Source organism: Vidua macroura, chromosome 1 (assembly GCF_024509145.1).
Source record: "Vidua macroura isolate BioBank_ID:100142 chromosome 1, ASM2450914v1, whole genome shotgun sequence".
NCBI lineage: Eukaryota > Metazoa > Chordata > Aves > Passeriformes > Viduidae > Vidua > Vidua macroura.
In genome coordinates, this window is record NC_071571.1 from 9,901,066 (window position 1) to 9,917,609 (window position 16,544).

Sequence of the window (16,544 nt, forward strand, 5' to 3'; positions counted from 1 at the left end):
AAAGGAATCTGGAACATTTATTAATTTCAGAAAGTTTCTGTTTGGAGCTGACAGAAAAAGTTGTCTCTTTCCAGAGATGACATCACACAGATGAGATGGGGGCAACCCATGATTCTGCTTCTTAATCTAATTAAAATGAATTAATTTTCATGCAATATGGAACAATTTCAAGAGGGCCAAACAGAAAAGCCTGATGTCAGAGTAAAGAATAGTCATCATATTTATTATAACTTACTTTTACAATATTAACTCATACCCAACTTCCCCTCACATTTCTTAGAGCAATTTGTATATCTATGATACTTGAAATCTATAATAATATACTGCTTTGGTTTGGAGTTTACCACTGGTCTATAACTGACTTAAAGATGCCTGGTTTTCACCATAGAAAAATAAATTTATGTGCCATAGGTCAGTGTTGGTCAAGAATCACCAAACTTGTTTATATGTACTCCAAACTAAAACTTTTGAGATCTTTATTCTGTTGATTGGTTACTGGAATTTCTTCTTTGTATAAAGTCTACAGTGGAAAGTTGTAAATATCCTGTAAATGGTTCACCAGCCAACAACCAAATCTTTCCAGCTAATAAAAAGGCCTTGACCTGAACCCACAGTCTCCTCAAACAACGGGACCACTTTTGCCATTTGGCATAGAAATGACATTTTTAAAAGAAAATGTAACCTATTTATACACTGTAAAGAGTCTTCACTTTAAAAGTACATCAAGATTCTCTGACCAGGCAGAGCAGAGGAATGTGTTAACAGAACCACAATTGCGTCAAAGCCGGTTTTGCAAAAAAAACCCTCAATGTACTCAAGACGCTGAAGTATTTTTTACTTCAAATACTGCAATACCTTCTAACCTAAAGAGAGTTGGGCAATGTTCTATGGAAGGCAATGTTTATTTCTACACCATCTTTTCATACAATTAAGTATTTCAGATGGCAACCTTATTTAAAACCTATAACTTGACACATACATTTGAATAAAAACTTTACAGAATAACTTTCTGAGACTAATAAACTTGTAAAATACAAGAAAAACATTATAGGATAACATGATTGCTTTTACAGTAAAAATTATTTTAATCAAAAGTTACTAAAAATCAATACAGAATTAATCACGTGGTATGCTTAAACTATAACATAGAGCACCATAGAAGAAATTTAGAGCCAGCTCTCCAAAAAGATGAGAAGATGAGAAGACAACTATTTATTAAAATTCACAATTTAAATTGGGAAATCCTTTAAGAAATTGATAGTATTTAAAAGCCTACTTGAGGTTTGGAATATTTGCATAAAAATAAGGTAGTCTAAATCATCTGGAAGTAGAATTTTAACTCCTCTTAAACACTAAAAGCTAAAACAAAGATCTCACAAATCTGGCTAAATAAAAAGAGTGAAATTTCTTGTTTGAAGGTATTTTCATAATTTTCCACCATAACAATGAAGTTCATTTGTAATGTGCTGTTAAGAATTAAATAAATTACATATTCCTGAGCATAATCAACATATGAAAGTACCAAGATGCTTCGTTAGCTTTTAATTGAATCAACTATGCAAAATGTTTGTTGTCTTCCTTCTCTGAAATTTTAGAAAGACAACGGTTAAAAAGCACTCCTAAGTGGACAGGAACCTCTAAAAATCAACCCTGCTAGTTTCACAAGCAGGAAGTAAACAGGTAGCTATGAAAAAAGCTGGATCTGGGAAAATTATAGTAAACTACAAAATGAAGAAATATTTCAGTCTTGCTGACACCATGGTGAAGTGAAATAGGGTTGTAATGCACTGTGAAAGTTTCAGACGTAAATATTTATTGCAGTTGTTCTATAATAAAATTAAATGTTGTTGTAATATAACTACAGTTAGACTCCAGAGAGAGTGTGCATGCTCTAGCTTTTGGCAAATAGACAGAAGCAGTGTGATTTAATTCAGATTTTGAATTTTTGATATTTATTAGTTTGCCTTGTCTCATGAAAACACACTATTATCTTCATTTGAGTAATTCAAAAACTTTTATAGATTTCACAACATTTAGTGACGATTACACATACTTTCCCCTTTACAAATTGTTTAGACTATCCATGATAAACTAATCAAGATTCACCAGTTCCAGGAATGAAAACCTTTGCTCATCTGTAGATTGTTTTACTTATCTATTTTTTACTGGAATAAGACTTTTTCAACAGTTTTGAGTCTAAAGGTATTTTAGTCATACCCCAAATTAACCTCTAAGTTAAAAGTAATATTGTTAAAGCTCTCCACGGAGACACCAACCCCTCTATCCTCCCCTGCAAAAAAGAATTACATAACTGTGGTAAGTTTTTCACCTTTCACCAGCTCTTCATGACAATGATTTCCAACCTGAGCAATGGGGATAAGATTTTTTCAGCAGCATTTTGAGATAAATGTGAAATACTCTGTGTGCATCATCTATTTTCAAAACCCCACTTAAATGCCACAGGGCAAAATATGATGTATTGACAAGATGGTGCAGAAGATGGGAGAACTTAAACTAGTTAAATGTTTCAGCAGTCTGAGACACTGATGAGCTCTTTTCAAGTTCCATTAAAAAGCAGAATAAAAGGTTTCATAATAACTACCTTAAATTGCAATAGCAGTAATTTTAGGTATTATCTGTTAATGTGGGCTCTTTATTCTCGTGATGGCAAGGCAGAGCTCCCCTCCTGAGACACAGAGGGAACAACCTACATGTGGCCTGCTGGCAACTGTTAGAGATGTCAGTCAGGCTCAGCTGCCTTAATAATTAACAAAATAAGTCAAAAAAGAGCAAGCAATGTCGGCAGCTTTGGTGAGTATCACTGTATCAGAAATATACTTAGTATCCAACTCAGAGAACACCAAATAGAACACAAAGATCATAATTTGGTCTTTTCACCATGTATCCTGAACAGCTCTGACAAGAATTTCTAATCTACAAAGAAAATTAAACCCCCAAAAAAAACATTTTTAGGACATTATGTTACAGAGAGAAGACAGTAAAAATACACCTTAAAATAAAATACCTGGTTTGCCAGAAAAAAGGCTAAATACTTTTGGACATGGGACAGTGACAGTCTCTCCAATCTTCGCAGGTTGCCAACAGGTGATATTATCCCAAACTCCAACACATCCTGAAACAAAACCAGCGTTAACAGACTTGAAAGCTGAGTTTACCTTATAAAGACCTGGTGAAAGCTTTGGACAAGTGGTTCAAAAAATACTAGACTCCTTTAAGAAAGCTGCAAAGATGATATTGTCCATGAAAACTTTAAAGGAATCATAAGAGTCTGCTGATTAACCAGCCAGTTTTTAGGTCAGTTAATACTTTTTTTGCAAAATGTCTCATTAAAACAATGTCATTGTGATGTGAGGATGCTAAGAAAAAATAAGAAAGATTAAAAAGTAACTCCTGAGCATTGATATGGATTATTAAGAATTGCAACATTTTGAGAATTTCCTAATCATCGTTAAAATAGAGTTTTCTATCAAGCAGATTGAACATCACAAATAAATATATAAGTAGGTCATTGGACTCAGCACCACATATGATAGGCATGCATTATGACTGGAGAGGGTTTGGAACAACAGGCATGGACTTACAGAATAATCTCTCAAACTAAAAACCAGACATTTGAACAAAAAATGCTTCTATATATTGGTTTCAGGAAGGGCAGGGGGCCTTCAAATTTCATAGACATATTTTATAGTTACAGTAAATTAGAAATAAGAAGTAACTTGATACAGCTTTGCCCATGTTGATATCCATATCAATGTGGCTCAAAGCCTGTATCTTGTGAATGAGTGTAAATTTTCCTATAGCTGCTATAGGCATTTGGCTCAATCATGCCCTGTTTAAAGGTGTCTGTTTATAATGCATATCTTCTAAGCTAAGAAAACAGCTATGAAAGTTTGTCAACACAAGCCTTGAAGGACAAAGAAGTAAGGAAATTATCTCAGTTCAAGTTATTAAAAAAAAAAGAAATCATGCAAAATTCTGGGCATTTATGTCTTCAGATAAGGCAATTAAAATTTTTAATTTGTAATTAATGTTAAAGACAGAAATCAAACTATTATACCACTGGTGCTATCTCCATAAGATTCTTAGCAGTATAAGGGACAGTTTGTTCCTTTCAGTAGAGAACATAAAACTTGGATTGGAAACTGCTCACAGCCATATTATTCTTCAGAATATTTATAGTATTAGCAATTCATTATTAATTTATTCTGTGCTAGTGAGATCATGCCCAAAATCAAGCCACACGAGTTAAATGAAACTTGAAAAGGAATATTTAGAAGTTCTATATTTGTATAAAAACTTTTTAGTGCGATTAAACTTGGACAGCTTGTGTTGACTTAAAATATGCAGCATCCTGCTTTCAAAGTTTAAGTTACTTTCAAAGCACACGTAAACTAGGGAACCAAAGAATGTGTAACAGGACCAGCAACTGGATTTGTCCCAGGGCTATGTCCTAGCTGCAGCACAAAGGAAAGCCAGTGGCACAGAGTTCCCATGGGCCTTGCTTTCCTCTGGAAACATTCACCCAAGTCTGATAGCTGTGAGGGAAGCCTCTGAGTGGCACAAGAACAAGGTTTGGAGATGATAAATGAAGATGAGAGGAGGATTATGGGGGAAATTCTGCATTTGATCACCAATTCCACAGAGTACTCTTCATACAGTTTCCCAGGGAAGTGCAATTCTCTAGAGGATTCACTTGCTTATGGGGATTGGGTCTTTCTTCACTCCTCATAGGATTGTACAGTTCTAAATGCAGCATCTGTTCTATATTCAGAAAGATTATGCCAAAAATAAGGGATTACTAAAGGGAACACTTCACAAAGTTTGTCTCCATGTGTAGATAACGTAATGCCTTATCGTCCACTGCACTGTGTGCTGCATCAGCCTCTCTGCGTTACCAACAGTATCCCTGAGAGATCTCTGATAGTGGCTTGGCCATCTGTGCACAATTTCAGAGGTTTACACTGAGCAGGTCACCTTCAGAGCCTTTGAAATGGAATTTCAACATGCTTAGGTCCTTCCTGAGCTGTAGTTCTGGGTCAACATCAAGCCCAAATCTCTATGATGCAGCACTAGAGCTTACTCAAAGTAAAAGAATGTTTACCTGAACCAATTCAGGTCATGCTTTCTCCCCAGCTGATTTTAAGCCAAAAACAACATCAATAACACGACATACAAGTAATCAGAAAGACAAAGAAACTATTTTCTTCATCTGCCAGCACTCAGAACTACAGTGACAAAATGAAATTATTTTGGCTTTGATTGATGGACTGCCTGAGCCAGCATAAACAAGCCCTGGAGTACACAAGAATAATTATCATCTTGTAAGACCTCAGACATCTTTATTTCAATTCCATTTCTACTAACAGTGAGAGCCGAGATGAGTCATGAAACTGGTCATGCACACCCATGGAAGCTGAGGACTTTCTGAAATTTTCCCTTTTATTCAATCCACTCTCTGTAAAACAGTGGGTTTGTTACAGTAATTTGCAAACAGCTTAGAAGCCTTTACAAATTTTTCCTATGCTGCTGTATATCAACTGGGCTAAGGTTTTGCCAAACAGGCAACTGAACAGCATGGACTTCAGAGCTCCGTTGCTATGTTTTCCACAGAAAACACTTAAAAATCTTATTCAATTGCATGGAATACTATATAGAAAAATTGAAGTTCAAGTCCTATTGCTACCAAAATTAATCAACACAATTTGTATCAAATCTCAAAGCCTGCTGGAAGGAACTCAGTATACAAGTTGCTGATGTCCAAAACATCACAAGTCACTAATGGCTTTTTCCCTTATTTTTCCTCAGTATTTTAGGACTTTACAGGCATCTATGGCCCAGGAGAGAGTGGTAGTGTTTCAGATTACTCAAATCAAATGGATGAAGTAACACCAAACACATTTCCTACATGTAGACTACATTTAAATGCATCACAAATCATGTGAGTGAAACTGAAGCGGCTGTCACCAGAACTCCAAGAATATTAAGCCGCATTTTATGTATTTCTATGGGCTTACTGATAATGGTACAGGACATCTGAGAAAACTGCTGAAATGTCCTGGATGCATTTACTGAATGACTACAGTGGGCATCTGAAAACTGGTCTAGTCTGAATCCTGAAATGGTATTGCTGGTGTAATTACTGCTAGAATTACAACCAAACAGTAATGCATCTTCTGGGCTTTCAAATCACACCTTTCCTTATCGCCCCCTTCTTCCAGTTACTACAGATTTTTACCAATATTGCATTAATATATCTTCTTTTTCTCTTTGGAAAACATAACCTTATACAAAGGTGGCATACAATTAACTTGACTTCACCTTAAAACACATGAAACTAGGCCAGATGAATTGCTCCCAACGATTGCCTATTTCTTTCCAGCCACCACAAAGCAGTCTATGGTGCTTTAAATAATCACACTGCAGGGAAGTGAAGGTGTGGTAAATGCTATGTTAAATGTTTCTGTTTCCCTACATAGGATATCTAACTTGATCCAACTTAGTATTCTCCTCTCTACTCTACAACTCTCCGTCCAGCCATTAATTCATTCAGTGTTAGGATTTCTGGACTGTCATCCATCAGTGCATCACTCATAAAATCATTATTTAAAGTCTCACTTTTGGAAATTTTACCCATCTCTCACATATATAGGCCTGCTTCCTACTGTCTCTGAATGATATTAATTAAGTCAGATAAAAAAATAGTCATATTTTTAGGTTTAAATAAGCTTTTACATTCTAGTTCTGATAACAATTTTACCAATAAAATGATACTTTCTATAGTTAGCTTTCTATTTCTTTCTGTAGCTCACTTTTAAGGCAAAACTTTAATTGCTCCAGTTTTTATTTCCTATAATGTCTGTAATTTTTATTTATATTATTTTTAAAGTATTCTAAGTACCCAGATGTACTTTAAGGTACATCTTTTTTTTTTCTTTTATGTTCATTATTGGATTTAGTCTCTATGTTTTCACTATGTTTTCTCTATGTAGTCACTATGTTTTCTCTATGTTTTCTCAACCATTGAGTGTTTTTGTCCTTTCACTTTGATATGCACACATAAAAAGTAAGTTCAGCTTGAATTTGTGCTAGCTCCTCAACTTTTTCTGCATGTCTACTATTATATTCTTTAGCTTTTTTTTTAACTGTTGGACTGGTTCTGGCTGGGATAGAGTTAATTTTCTTTACAGCTGCTAATATGGGGCTGTGTTTGGGATTTGTGCTAAAGAGTGGGTTTTTGCTTTTCCTATTAAACTGTCCTTTTCTCAATGCAAGAGTTTTTCAGCTTTTACCTTCCCAATTCTCTCCCCAATCCTGCTGATGGGGGAGTGCGAGAGTGTCTAGGAGGGTCTGGGTTGACCTCTGGGGTTAAGCCATTAACAACTGTTAACAAAATGAGCAAAGGCAAAAAGAAAAAAGATTCTTGATTCCTGATTCTGTGGTGTGTAGAAGAACACTCCTGCAGCCTGCATAGAACAATCCCTTTTCAATGTCTTCATTTGCACCATTTATTTCTTTGATGTGTTCTTCACAGAACATCCAAGGAAACAAGCAAACTTCCCTGAAAACCTTTGCTCAGTGACTTGCCCAGAAGTCTCTTCTCCTGCTCCTCCAGAGGATGCTGCAGATGCTGTTGTCAGCTAGTTTCAATGAGATCACTTACTTTATTTGAATGTTTGGTCTTTAATGCTTGTCATGCATTTGCAGATACTTCATAATTAAAGGAAACATAACAGACTATAAACTACATTTTGTTTCCCATTTTCTTCAGCTTACATAAGTGCTGCCACCCCATTCATCATTCTGCTTTTTGAGATCCAGTCTTTGAGCAACAAGTTCACTTACCTAGGAGTGCTTCTTTGTCTATAAAAACATGAAACACTGGGATGGCTGGGCAGGACCACAGTGTAGGGCAGGGGAGAGGAAAACACTGGGGCTTGTGCTGGAAAATTTTGTTTACAGACACCTTTTATAAATATATAACCACTAGGTGGCACTTTGTATTTGGATTTAAAAATTGTCACTTCCAAAAGACGTTTAGCATTTTTCAAAACTGTCTAGGCATGCATAAAACATGAAAAAACAACAGAGTGCTTTGAAAATGAGTCAGAAAGTCGACAGCTTGCCTAGGGTTTATTTTCAATGTTTTGATTTTTGTATTTGGCAGAGCGGGAGCCATCTCACCTCTTATGGGCAATGATTTCTAGACTGCAGGTCTGTGTGCCACAGCATGGAACTTAGGTCGCATGGGAATTATGAACATATATGGACTGACATTCCTTCTGCATTTTCACACGAGTGAAAAAAAAAAAAAAAACAAACGAAAAGCAGGTGCTGCACAAGTAGCAAGCTAGCAAACTGGGAGCAAAGCAGAACTGCTTAGAGTGGGAACAGGAATGCGACGGTCCCAAAAAAGGCTATTGCTCCACGCGGCCTCACTGAGGGTATTTCCCACTTGCTTTTGCCAGGGCTCTGAGAGCACAAACAGGCTGTGATGGGGCCGCAGCTGCCTTCATCCTCCTCAGAGCCTGTGCCTTCCTCTCCCCTGCCCTGCATTGTGGCCCTGCCCAGCCATCCCAGAGCTCTGCCCAACCCTGGTGCCCTGTGCTGGGCCCTGACTCACCTCTGCAGGCTGATGTCCCTGTCCCAGGGAGGTGACACCTGCCTGGGGCTGGAGCTGCCTTGACCTGGGGGAAGGACCTGCCCTACCCTGCCTGGCCAAAGCCCCTCTGCGTGGGGCTGCCTGCCTGCAGTCCTGTGACAATACAAACACTGCCTCCAATGGGGAATAGGAGCAGCCCCAATTACTCAGAAACACTGAGGAAACTCCAATATAAAAACTTTTCATTCCTGGTCAACAAACATTACTCGTAGACAGCAAACAGGAATTTGAAATTCTACAGTAGACATCAGATTTAACTAGCTTAAATAGAATGATGAAACCAATAGAGTTTATTTCATATTAACCTAAAATATTTGATGTTCATAGGTCCTTTAAAAGCCAGTTCTATTACCAGGAATGGCAAAAATATGGTTTCCATGATTTCTAAGGGATTTTGGGATTTTAATGAAATTAAACACTTCAGAAGAAACGTCTTGTTTCCCTTTTGAAGAACAGTTTCCCTTTGGACAATCAAAAATCTATTGTCCAGTTTTACACTCAATGAAATGTACATATTTTTAGGGTACTATGGGAAATACGGAAGTTGCCAGCTAAAACTTTGAAAAAAAATCCCTCTCAAAAAACAAAACAAACTTTCTTCCAAATTTTCCAGGTAAATCCTGTTTTCCAATTACTCAAAACGTCCTGTGAAGACAAGAGCATTTATTTTTGTTTGACTGAACATCAGGATAATCTTACCATAAGAACATTATTTTCTATTCTTATGCAAATATATTAATGTGTGTATAGTCAAAGCTGTAAGAGGTACCTTCATCTTTATGTTGCCCCAATTCTGACATGCTGTACATTCTTGAAAATTACCATTAAAAATCAATCTCCTGTTCGTTTAAACCCTATCACAAAACATTAAATGTCTCTATTTAGAAGTAGGACCATATATTTCTGCTAGTATGTATTATGTCTAACCCATGTGCTATTTGTTGTATTAGCTGAAGCTCTTTCAGTGTTTTGGTACTCAAAATTCCTTCCTTGTGGTATTTCACTTTGGATGTCATGGAGAATAGACTACCATGGCCACTGCTGTCTTTATTAGGACTGAAGTGCAAGACTGTGCTGGGCAGTATTTCCTTCAGAATCTTCTGGAAAACACAGTAAATTCACTTATGGATGTGCATTTTCCTTCTTCAGGTCTACAAATGCCGTATATTGATGTCTACTGCCAAATTTCTATCTACGTTTTGGGTAGAGCAGAAATTTCATGTCTTCAAAATCATTGTGGGCACCTGGTGCTTCTCTTCTTTCCAAAAGGGTTTGTTATTGTCACTCTTAATAAATTATACTATGTGAGATATTTGAATGAGGCTGATCAGGATGTTTTGCTGGTCTTCACCACTTTATTTTCAGTTAGTGACTTTCCAGCAGGCAACTCATTTCATTCAAGGCTCTTTCTCACCTCTTTCACCAAGCCTCCTTAAAAGACAGAGCTCTGCCTCTCTTTTGCCCTCAAATATTTAAGTACAGCTTCCACAAAGCCCAGACATTGTCAATACCATAAGGGTCAGTTTTATGTGGTGTCATTAATGATGATCAGTGAAAGCCAAAACATAAAAATATCCAAAGCAGCCCCTTTAACTTCCTTCATTAAAAAAAAAAAAAAAAAGTGTGAACTAAGAAGTAGCAACATATCTGTATTACACCTGCAAAAGCAGCAGCACAGAGATTTAAGAAAGCTAAAGCTGTGCTTCCAAGAGTTACTGGTGCTGCATGGAAGTTCCATGACCCCACCATCTCATTTAATTCTACTTTGAATGCTACCTCAGAGGACTGTCAGCACCACTGCAGTCTGAAGTACTGACTCATTTTACAGAGAAAATAGCTTCAAAACTAAACAAAACCTGATGCAAGACCATGATGAGACAGGGAGCATAAGAAAGGGGGAACCTTGAGGAGATTCCTGTTCATGTAGCAAAAGAAAGGTCTCATCTGGCTTTGTGTCAGTCTCCTATTTACTAACGTGGAGGATACAGGGATCACGTCTGTGTAGCTATAGAGAGAGGGGTGTGTATTATTCACAAGGGTGTGGGGGTGTGTGTAAATGCAAAATATGCACCTCTCTTCCTGTAAAAACAACCTTAACAGGTAAGCTAGTCAGATATTTAACTTCTGGGCAACTTGCCATGGGTCTGACATTTGAATGTTCATCCCACTGTTCTGAACAGCTCTGTTTCATCCACAAGATCATGAGCTCCGTGCTGGAATCACTGAGGAAAATTCTATTGACAGTGCAATTCAGGAGATTGGATTACACAGCAATATTGGTCCTTCTTCCTTTAAACTTAAGAATAACTGAGAGCATCATTTTGGTGTCTTGTCTCTTTTAATTTCCTATTACAAGCTGCATTATGAAGCTTCTCTTCGAGAGGTTTATGAAATTCTTTCCAAAGCCATTTTTCTTTTTGTCTACATCCCTTTCTCAAAGTTAAAAAGCTGTACCTAAAATTAAAAATGTTGTCTGACATATGGGTCTCACAAAAACATATTTTGGAAATCAAAATCTGAAAGGACACATTTAACTATGCTGCCACTCAGTCCAAAATGAACCAAAAGTCCCTAAACTTCATTATTTTCATAATGAAATCTTTTTTAGAACTCTTAGTTGTAGAACCCTGTTAAAAATCTTCTGAGTTTTAACATTTTTGACCATAAGATTCCATTTTTTCATTTGAAGCTGAGCCAGTTACTTTATAAGGAAAAACTCTGAAAACTCAATAAAGGCAGAAATTTGCAGAAGGATAATTTTTATGTATTTAAAATCACTTTTCTTGGGAACTTACAATTTTTTTTTTGTTAGAAGACAAGCCATGGGTAGCCAATAAAAAACAAAACAGGTTTTTTTTCTATATAGATCTCAAAATCTGTACCTATTATGAGCTAGTTAGAATGCAATTCATCTGCCCTTCAAAAAGAAAGAAATGTGCCCAAAATAAAAGAACCTCTCCTAGGCTTCCAGCTAAGGTGCATCCATATCTCAGGGGTCAAATTATGGGAGGGAAGAAGACAATGAATGTGGATAGAAGCTAATGCAGTCTTCATAAAATAAACAACCAGATGTTCTAAAGAGCACTACAGAGAGGAAAGCACTGCCACAGGTCTTTGGAGAGTGACTTCTCCCCTAAATGGAGTGTAATGCTGTCCACTAATGGAAAAGTATGTGCTAATGCCTGAAAATCCCCCAAAGGGTGCAAAGCAAGAGGTTTGGGTGTCTCACAGTTTGACATTGGTGAATTAGCAGAATTTAGACCAACTGGGTTTTAGCATATCCTTAGCAAAGGATGCTTACGCTGTCTTTATACAATGTTTCTTTGCAAAACACACTACTGTTTTATTTAGCCATGAAGTGCTTTATAGACTTCATAGTGATTTTAGATGCAATGCAAAAATTACTCAGCAAAATTCTTCAGCCCATGTCTTGAGACAGCTCAGGTGTAAGATCTTTTTATCATGTCAAAGAAACCCAAATAGCCCTTAAATGTTTCCTTTTTGCCTCCCTAACTGGGAGCTGAAAAATGAGATAAGATATTTGTGGCAGCAGCCCTTTGGCCACAGAGAGCAACAGGCACAACTTTCCCAGGCACTGTCCTGGGGAAGGCTGTGAGAAGATCAAAGAATGATAAACAATTCTTATCTTCACTTGCTGTACCCGTTGTTGTGAACATGTGGAAGGTGTTATGGAGATTTGTTTACCAGAGGGTGGTTTCTTAATTAGCCAGTGGTGATGGTGTTTGGAGTGGAGGACCAATGAGGTCCACCTGTACCGCAACTGTCAATGGGTTTCTTAATAAGGACAGAATAATAAAGAGCTTGATCAGCCTTCTGTGAATCATGGAGTCAATGCTAATTATTATCTGGCCAGGGGCCTATGACGACAGATATTTAATACATAATTGTCATCTAGTTCAAAGAAGAAACTACTTGTCCCACACAATTTGGATCCTCCAGAATTCAGAAGCTGTGCATGCCAGCCAAATTCTGGACCATGTGGCATAGAAGTGCAAAGGTTTCCCAGGTACCCAATAAATTAATGAAAAGATTCCCACTGATTTTGATAATGGAGGTCCAAGCCTTCTGTGGAAAATCTCAGGGAACCCTTATTTCCAAGATCAAGACAGTTCCTTCTCAAGATTTCATTAACAGCTTTTGTAAGTCAGGTAGCAGATACTAAAGCTAGAGAAGTATGACAGGGCCTGTATAACCATCTTTCCCATTCAGGAAAAAGTGGAATAGCATTTGGGACTTTATTGTAAAGAATTATGTTTCAAATGTATTACAAGTTACATGTGGAGCTACAATTTGGACTAGTTCCAGCTTGTCAATTTTCTTTAGTAATTCTACTTTTTCAGCAGTCAGAGTATTACTGTTCAAAAGGGTCCTTACTTGTTTGTATGATTACAGAGAGCTTACTAGGAAAACAAGGACACACGGAGAATGTCTATTTTTGTAAATGTAAATGAATATATTTAACATAAGCTACTCTCTGGAGGTTCTTGGTGAGGGTATCTGTAACAGAAAGCATAGAACAAATTCTCCTGTACTATTAAACATGCAGTTTTCATAAAGCAGGGGCTTTTTTCCAGTGTCCAACAAAATAGACAGTTTCAGGTGGGCATTCAAAAAAGTGTCTAAATCATTTCACTACTGTTTTGCCACTGTCTGCAGGGTTGAATCAACACCATCAGACATCCTGTGTCCTTCCAAGATATGAGTTTTCTTTCACAGCAGTTTTACTTCAGAAGGCACCCCTTTCCCAGTGAAAAGAGGCTGGGAAGAAAATACTGACAGCAAACTTCTTTCTTCTCCTAGGAACCCAAAATAAAACTGGTGTGCATCACGAAGATACCTTTGGAGCAGTCCAGCATCTGGATCACAAAAGTGTACCTTGAGGAAAGCTTTACTTTCAAAGCCATGTAACAGCTAACAGGGAATTTATTGGTTCATGATTTAATTAATTAAGCTGGCCTACTAATTATTTCTCCATCTGGCTTCACACTAGTATTATTTATGTAACAGCCATCTTTCTTTGCCACTCATATATAAATAAAAGCCTTAAATCTAGATTAATTATTCCAGTAAGATTTTTCTTTTTTTTAAATTACTGATCTTGATTAATAAAATGGAGAAATTATAATAAAATACAAACTGTTGATGATCCTTTGAGGTTTTTTAATCCAAATTAGTATTAGAATATGCACTGAGGGAGTTGCACATTTAAATTGAGGAGAGGTGGAAGAAGCATCGTAAGTTGAGACTCATGTTTATGCTCAAGAGCACCGCAGATGGCAGGTCTTTGAGGTCCCATTCAGGGTGTATTCAAAACAAAATGAACACAAAAAGCCCAAATGAACCACGTATTGACAATCTGAATTTATCTGTCACCTTTTTATTCCGCTTGCTGAACAAATGGCTTTACCAGCAGCTTCAACTTACAAGAAAAATGTTATTTTTCCATAAACCTTTTTTCTTCTCCCATGAAAATGTAGGAAATTTAATAAAATCTAAAAAATTAAAAAAAAACAACCAAACAACACCCCACCAAAACGCCCAAACAAACCCCAAGCCAAAAACCTAACAAAAACCCCTACATCAACTGTTCTTCTTCCTTCCACTAAATTACAGTTTGCTGAATCAATAGCTATATATTTGTCTTTCTATGCAGAAAGAAAATGAAAACAATAAAGTGACAGAGAGAGTTGGGGTTTTGGGCATAACACGACTGCCCAGTTTTCCCTTGGCACGACTCCATGGTCCTCTGGGTGTGAATCTGGCCTTCAGTCTGAAACACTGTGCACTTGGGAAACCCAGCGATCCTTCCTGCCACTAGCACTTTACTCTCAGGCATAGCTAGGGAGAGATGCTTGGATCCAAGGCTTTCAGCTTTCCCTCAGATTTGCTCTTCCTGCTGGTCCTGTCATCACAGCTGCTCTGCCAGTCAGAAAATGCTACAACAACTTCTCAGCACATAAGAATGTGTTTGCTCCCAGCTGGTGTCCCAGCCAGGGCATTCTTAGCACCTGCAGACCTCTCACCACATGCTTGCTGCAGCAGTACATTTAATGCAAAATTGCATCAATTCTAAAAAGCATAAAATCCCAAGCACAGTTCAAACAACTATGGAAACTGCAATCACAACAGTAAAGAAGGTAAAGAGAGAAAATCTTCAATACTCCAGTTATTCTACATTACAGTTTTCTTACCCTTGTAGTCCACTGGCTTTGCATTCTTTAGAAGTTCCATGCACCTGGTTTCCTCCTTGTGAATCTCCAGCTGAAACCTGCATTCTGGATGGACACCATTCACCTGTGTCAAATTAACAAACGGGTTGTGTCTTGAAACTAGAATGAAAATGCTTCCTGAAGAATGCAACTACCAATAATGACATCCACAACTTTAACTGGCACGGGTTTCACCCAAGCATGTGCTAGGCACACTCAATGCCAGCTTCTCACACACTGACTTTTCAGAACAAAATGCTGAAACACTCTATTGGCTTCTTCCTGTAGCATTTATTTAGCTTTCTAGTGCATTCCTCAATATTGTACCACCAGATCTTTTTCTCCAGAAAAACTCTGAGCTGAAACGGAAAAGTTTTTCCCCTTTTGTAGTAAGTTAGGGAGCTGAAAGTTTGATACAAATCACAGAACATGAAAATTGATCAAACTTCATTCTCTTTGACATGGTAAATTCTGTTTTTCTTCCACCCTTTTCCACCATGTATGTTTTATCTCCTGAAGGCGCCAGACCATGATTACTTGATACAAGCAAATTCTCCACAGGAAGAAAGCCCCATTTCTTAAAAATTAAAGCACTAATGTCTTTACTGGTTCAAAGCCCTGCCTTCAGTTCTTTGGTTTTCAGAAAAGTTTATATATGTCCACAGGAGGAGACAGGAACGCAGCAGTACTGGAGAGAAAAATGAGACCCTGGAAAGTTGTACTGGGGTCAGCTGAATTCAGAGAAGCAGTCAGAGCCTTACAGAGAAACACATGGAGTCCAAAAGAGACTGCATGGGAGAAATTACTGCAGGAGGTGGCAAATGCAAAAGCTGGAACATCAGTGGAGCTGGTGGGACAGTTTGATTAGCTTAAATGAAATCACATCTTAAATAAATAAAATGGGAATATGCAGTACTTCAGTCTTCCTCACACCTCACAGTTGTAATTACCAAGAAAAAGGTGGTCTCTCTCCAAGTTTCTGTCTTTTCCTTCACATCTTTTAGGAGACATTTAATAACACAATCTGGTAATGATCTCTGATGCATGACACATCAGTTTTTAAAAAATGTTAGTAATTATTAAGTTGTGATTCTGGGCCCAGAACCTCAGATCCAGAGTTAGGACTGAGAACCTGGTGATGCTGCAGTCTCTTTGTGGACAAACCACTTGCATAGCTTTTAAAAATACAGTGCAAGAGCCATAAGCATAACAGCAGGGGCTGTTATGAAAACTCACAAAAATCTGTCTCTTCTCCAAATGTCTCACTTCACTGTCTGCAACATCAGAACCTGACTTCCCTTTCCATGTCTTTTCTCTGTGTTGAGTACTGAAATTATACATTTCAAGTGCAGAATTATTTTCCTTTCAAAGACACATATTTAACATAAATTAGGATTTCTAGACTTTGTAATTTAAAGTTCAGCATTATACTGAAAATACCTACATTTTGGTATGTATAATCCTTTTTGCAGATAGCGGCCATGTAAAATAGGAGTCCCACATACACATAAGGTTTTTTAATAGTGCTTCCCTTTCACAAAACTTATTTTTGGCTACTTTTCATTTTCAAGTGCAAACATTCAGTAACTGACAGTGGATTTCCTACTCATCAAAAAGTGTTACAATTACTGGGT

At 37.4% G+C, this 16,544-nt stretch overlaps 1 protein-coding gene across 2 annotated transcripts in view; it reads right to left on the reverse strand.

The window, feature by feature from the left end:
• The window catches only part of VIPR2 (vasoactive intestinal peptide receptor 2), a 49,741-nt gene that overhangs the window by 31,822 nt on the left and 1,375 nt on the right, over positions 1–16,544 (reverse strand). For both annotated transcript variants that reach the window (XR_008437832.1, XM_053981954.1), the window contains exons 2-3: positions 14,893–14,995; positions 3,026–3,133 (exon numbers count right to left, since the gene is read on the reverse strand). Coding sequence is in view for 1 of the 2 variants with exons in the window: in XM_053981954.1 (XP_053837929.1) it covers positions 3,026–3,133; positions 14,893–14,995 (211 nt within the window). In the remaining variant the exon portion in view is untranslated. The remainder of the gene's footprint in view (positions 1–3,025; positions 3,134–14,892; positions 14,996–16,544) is intronic.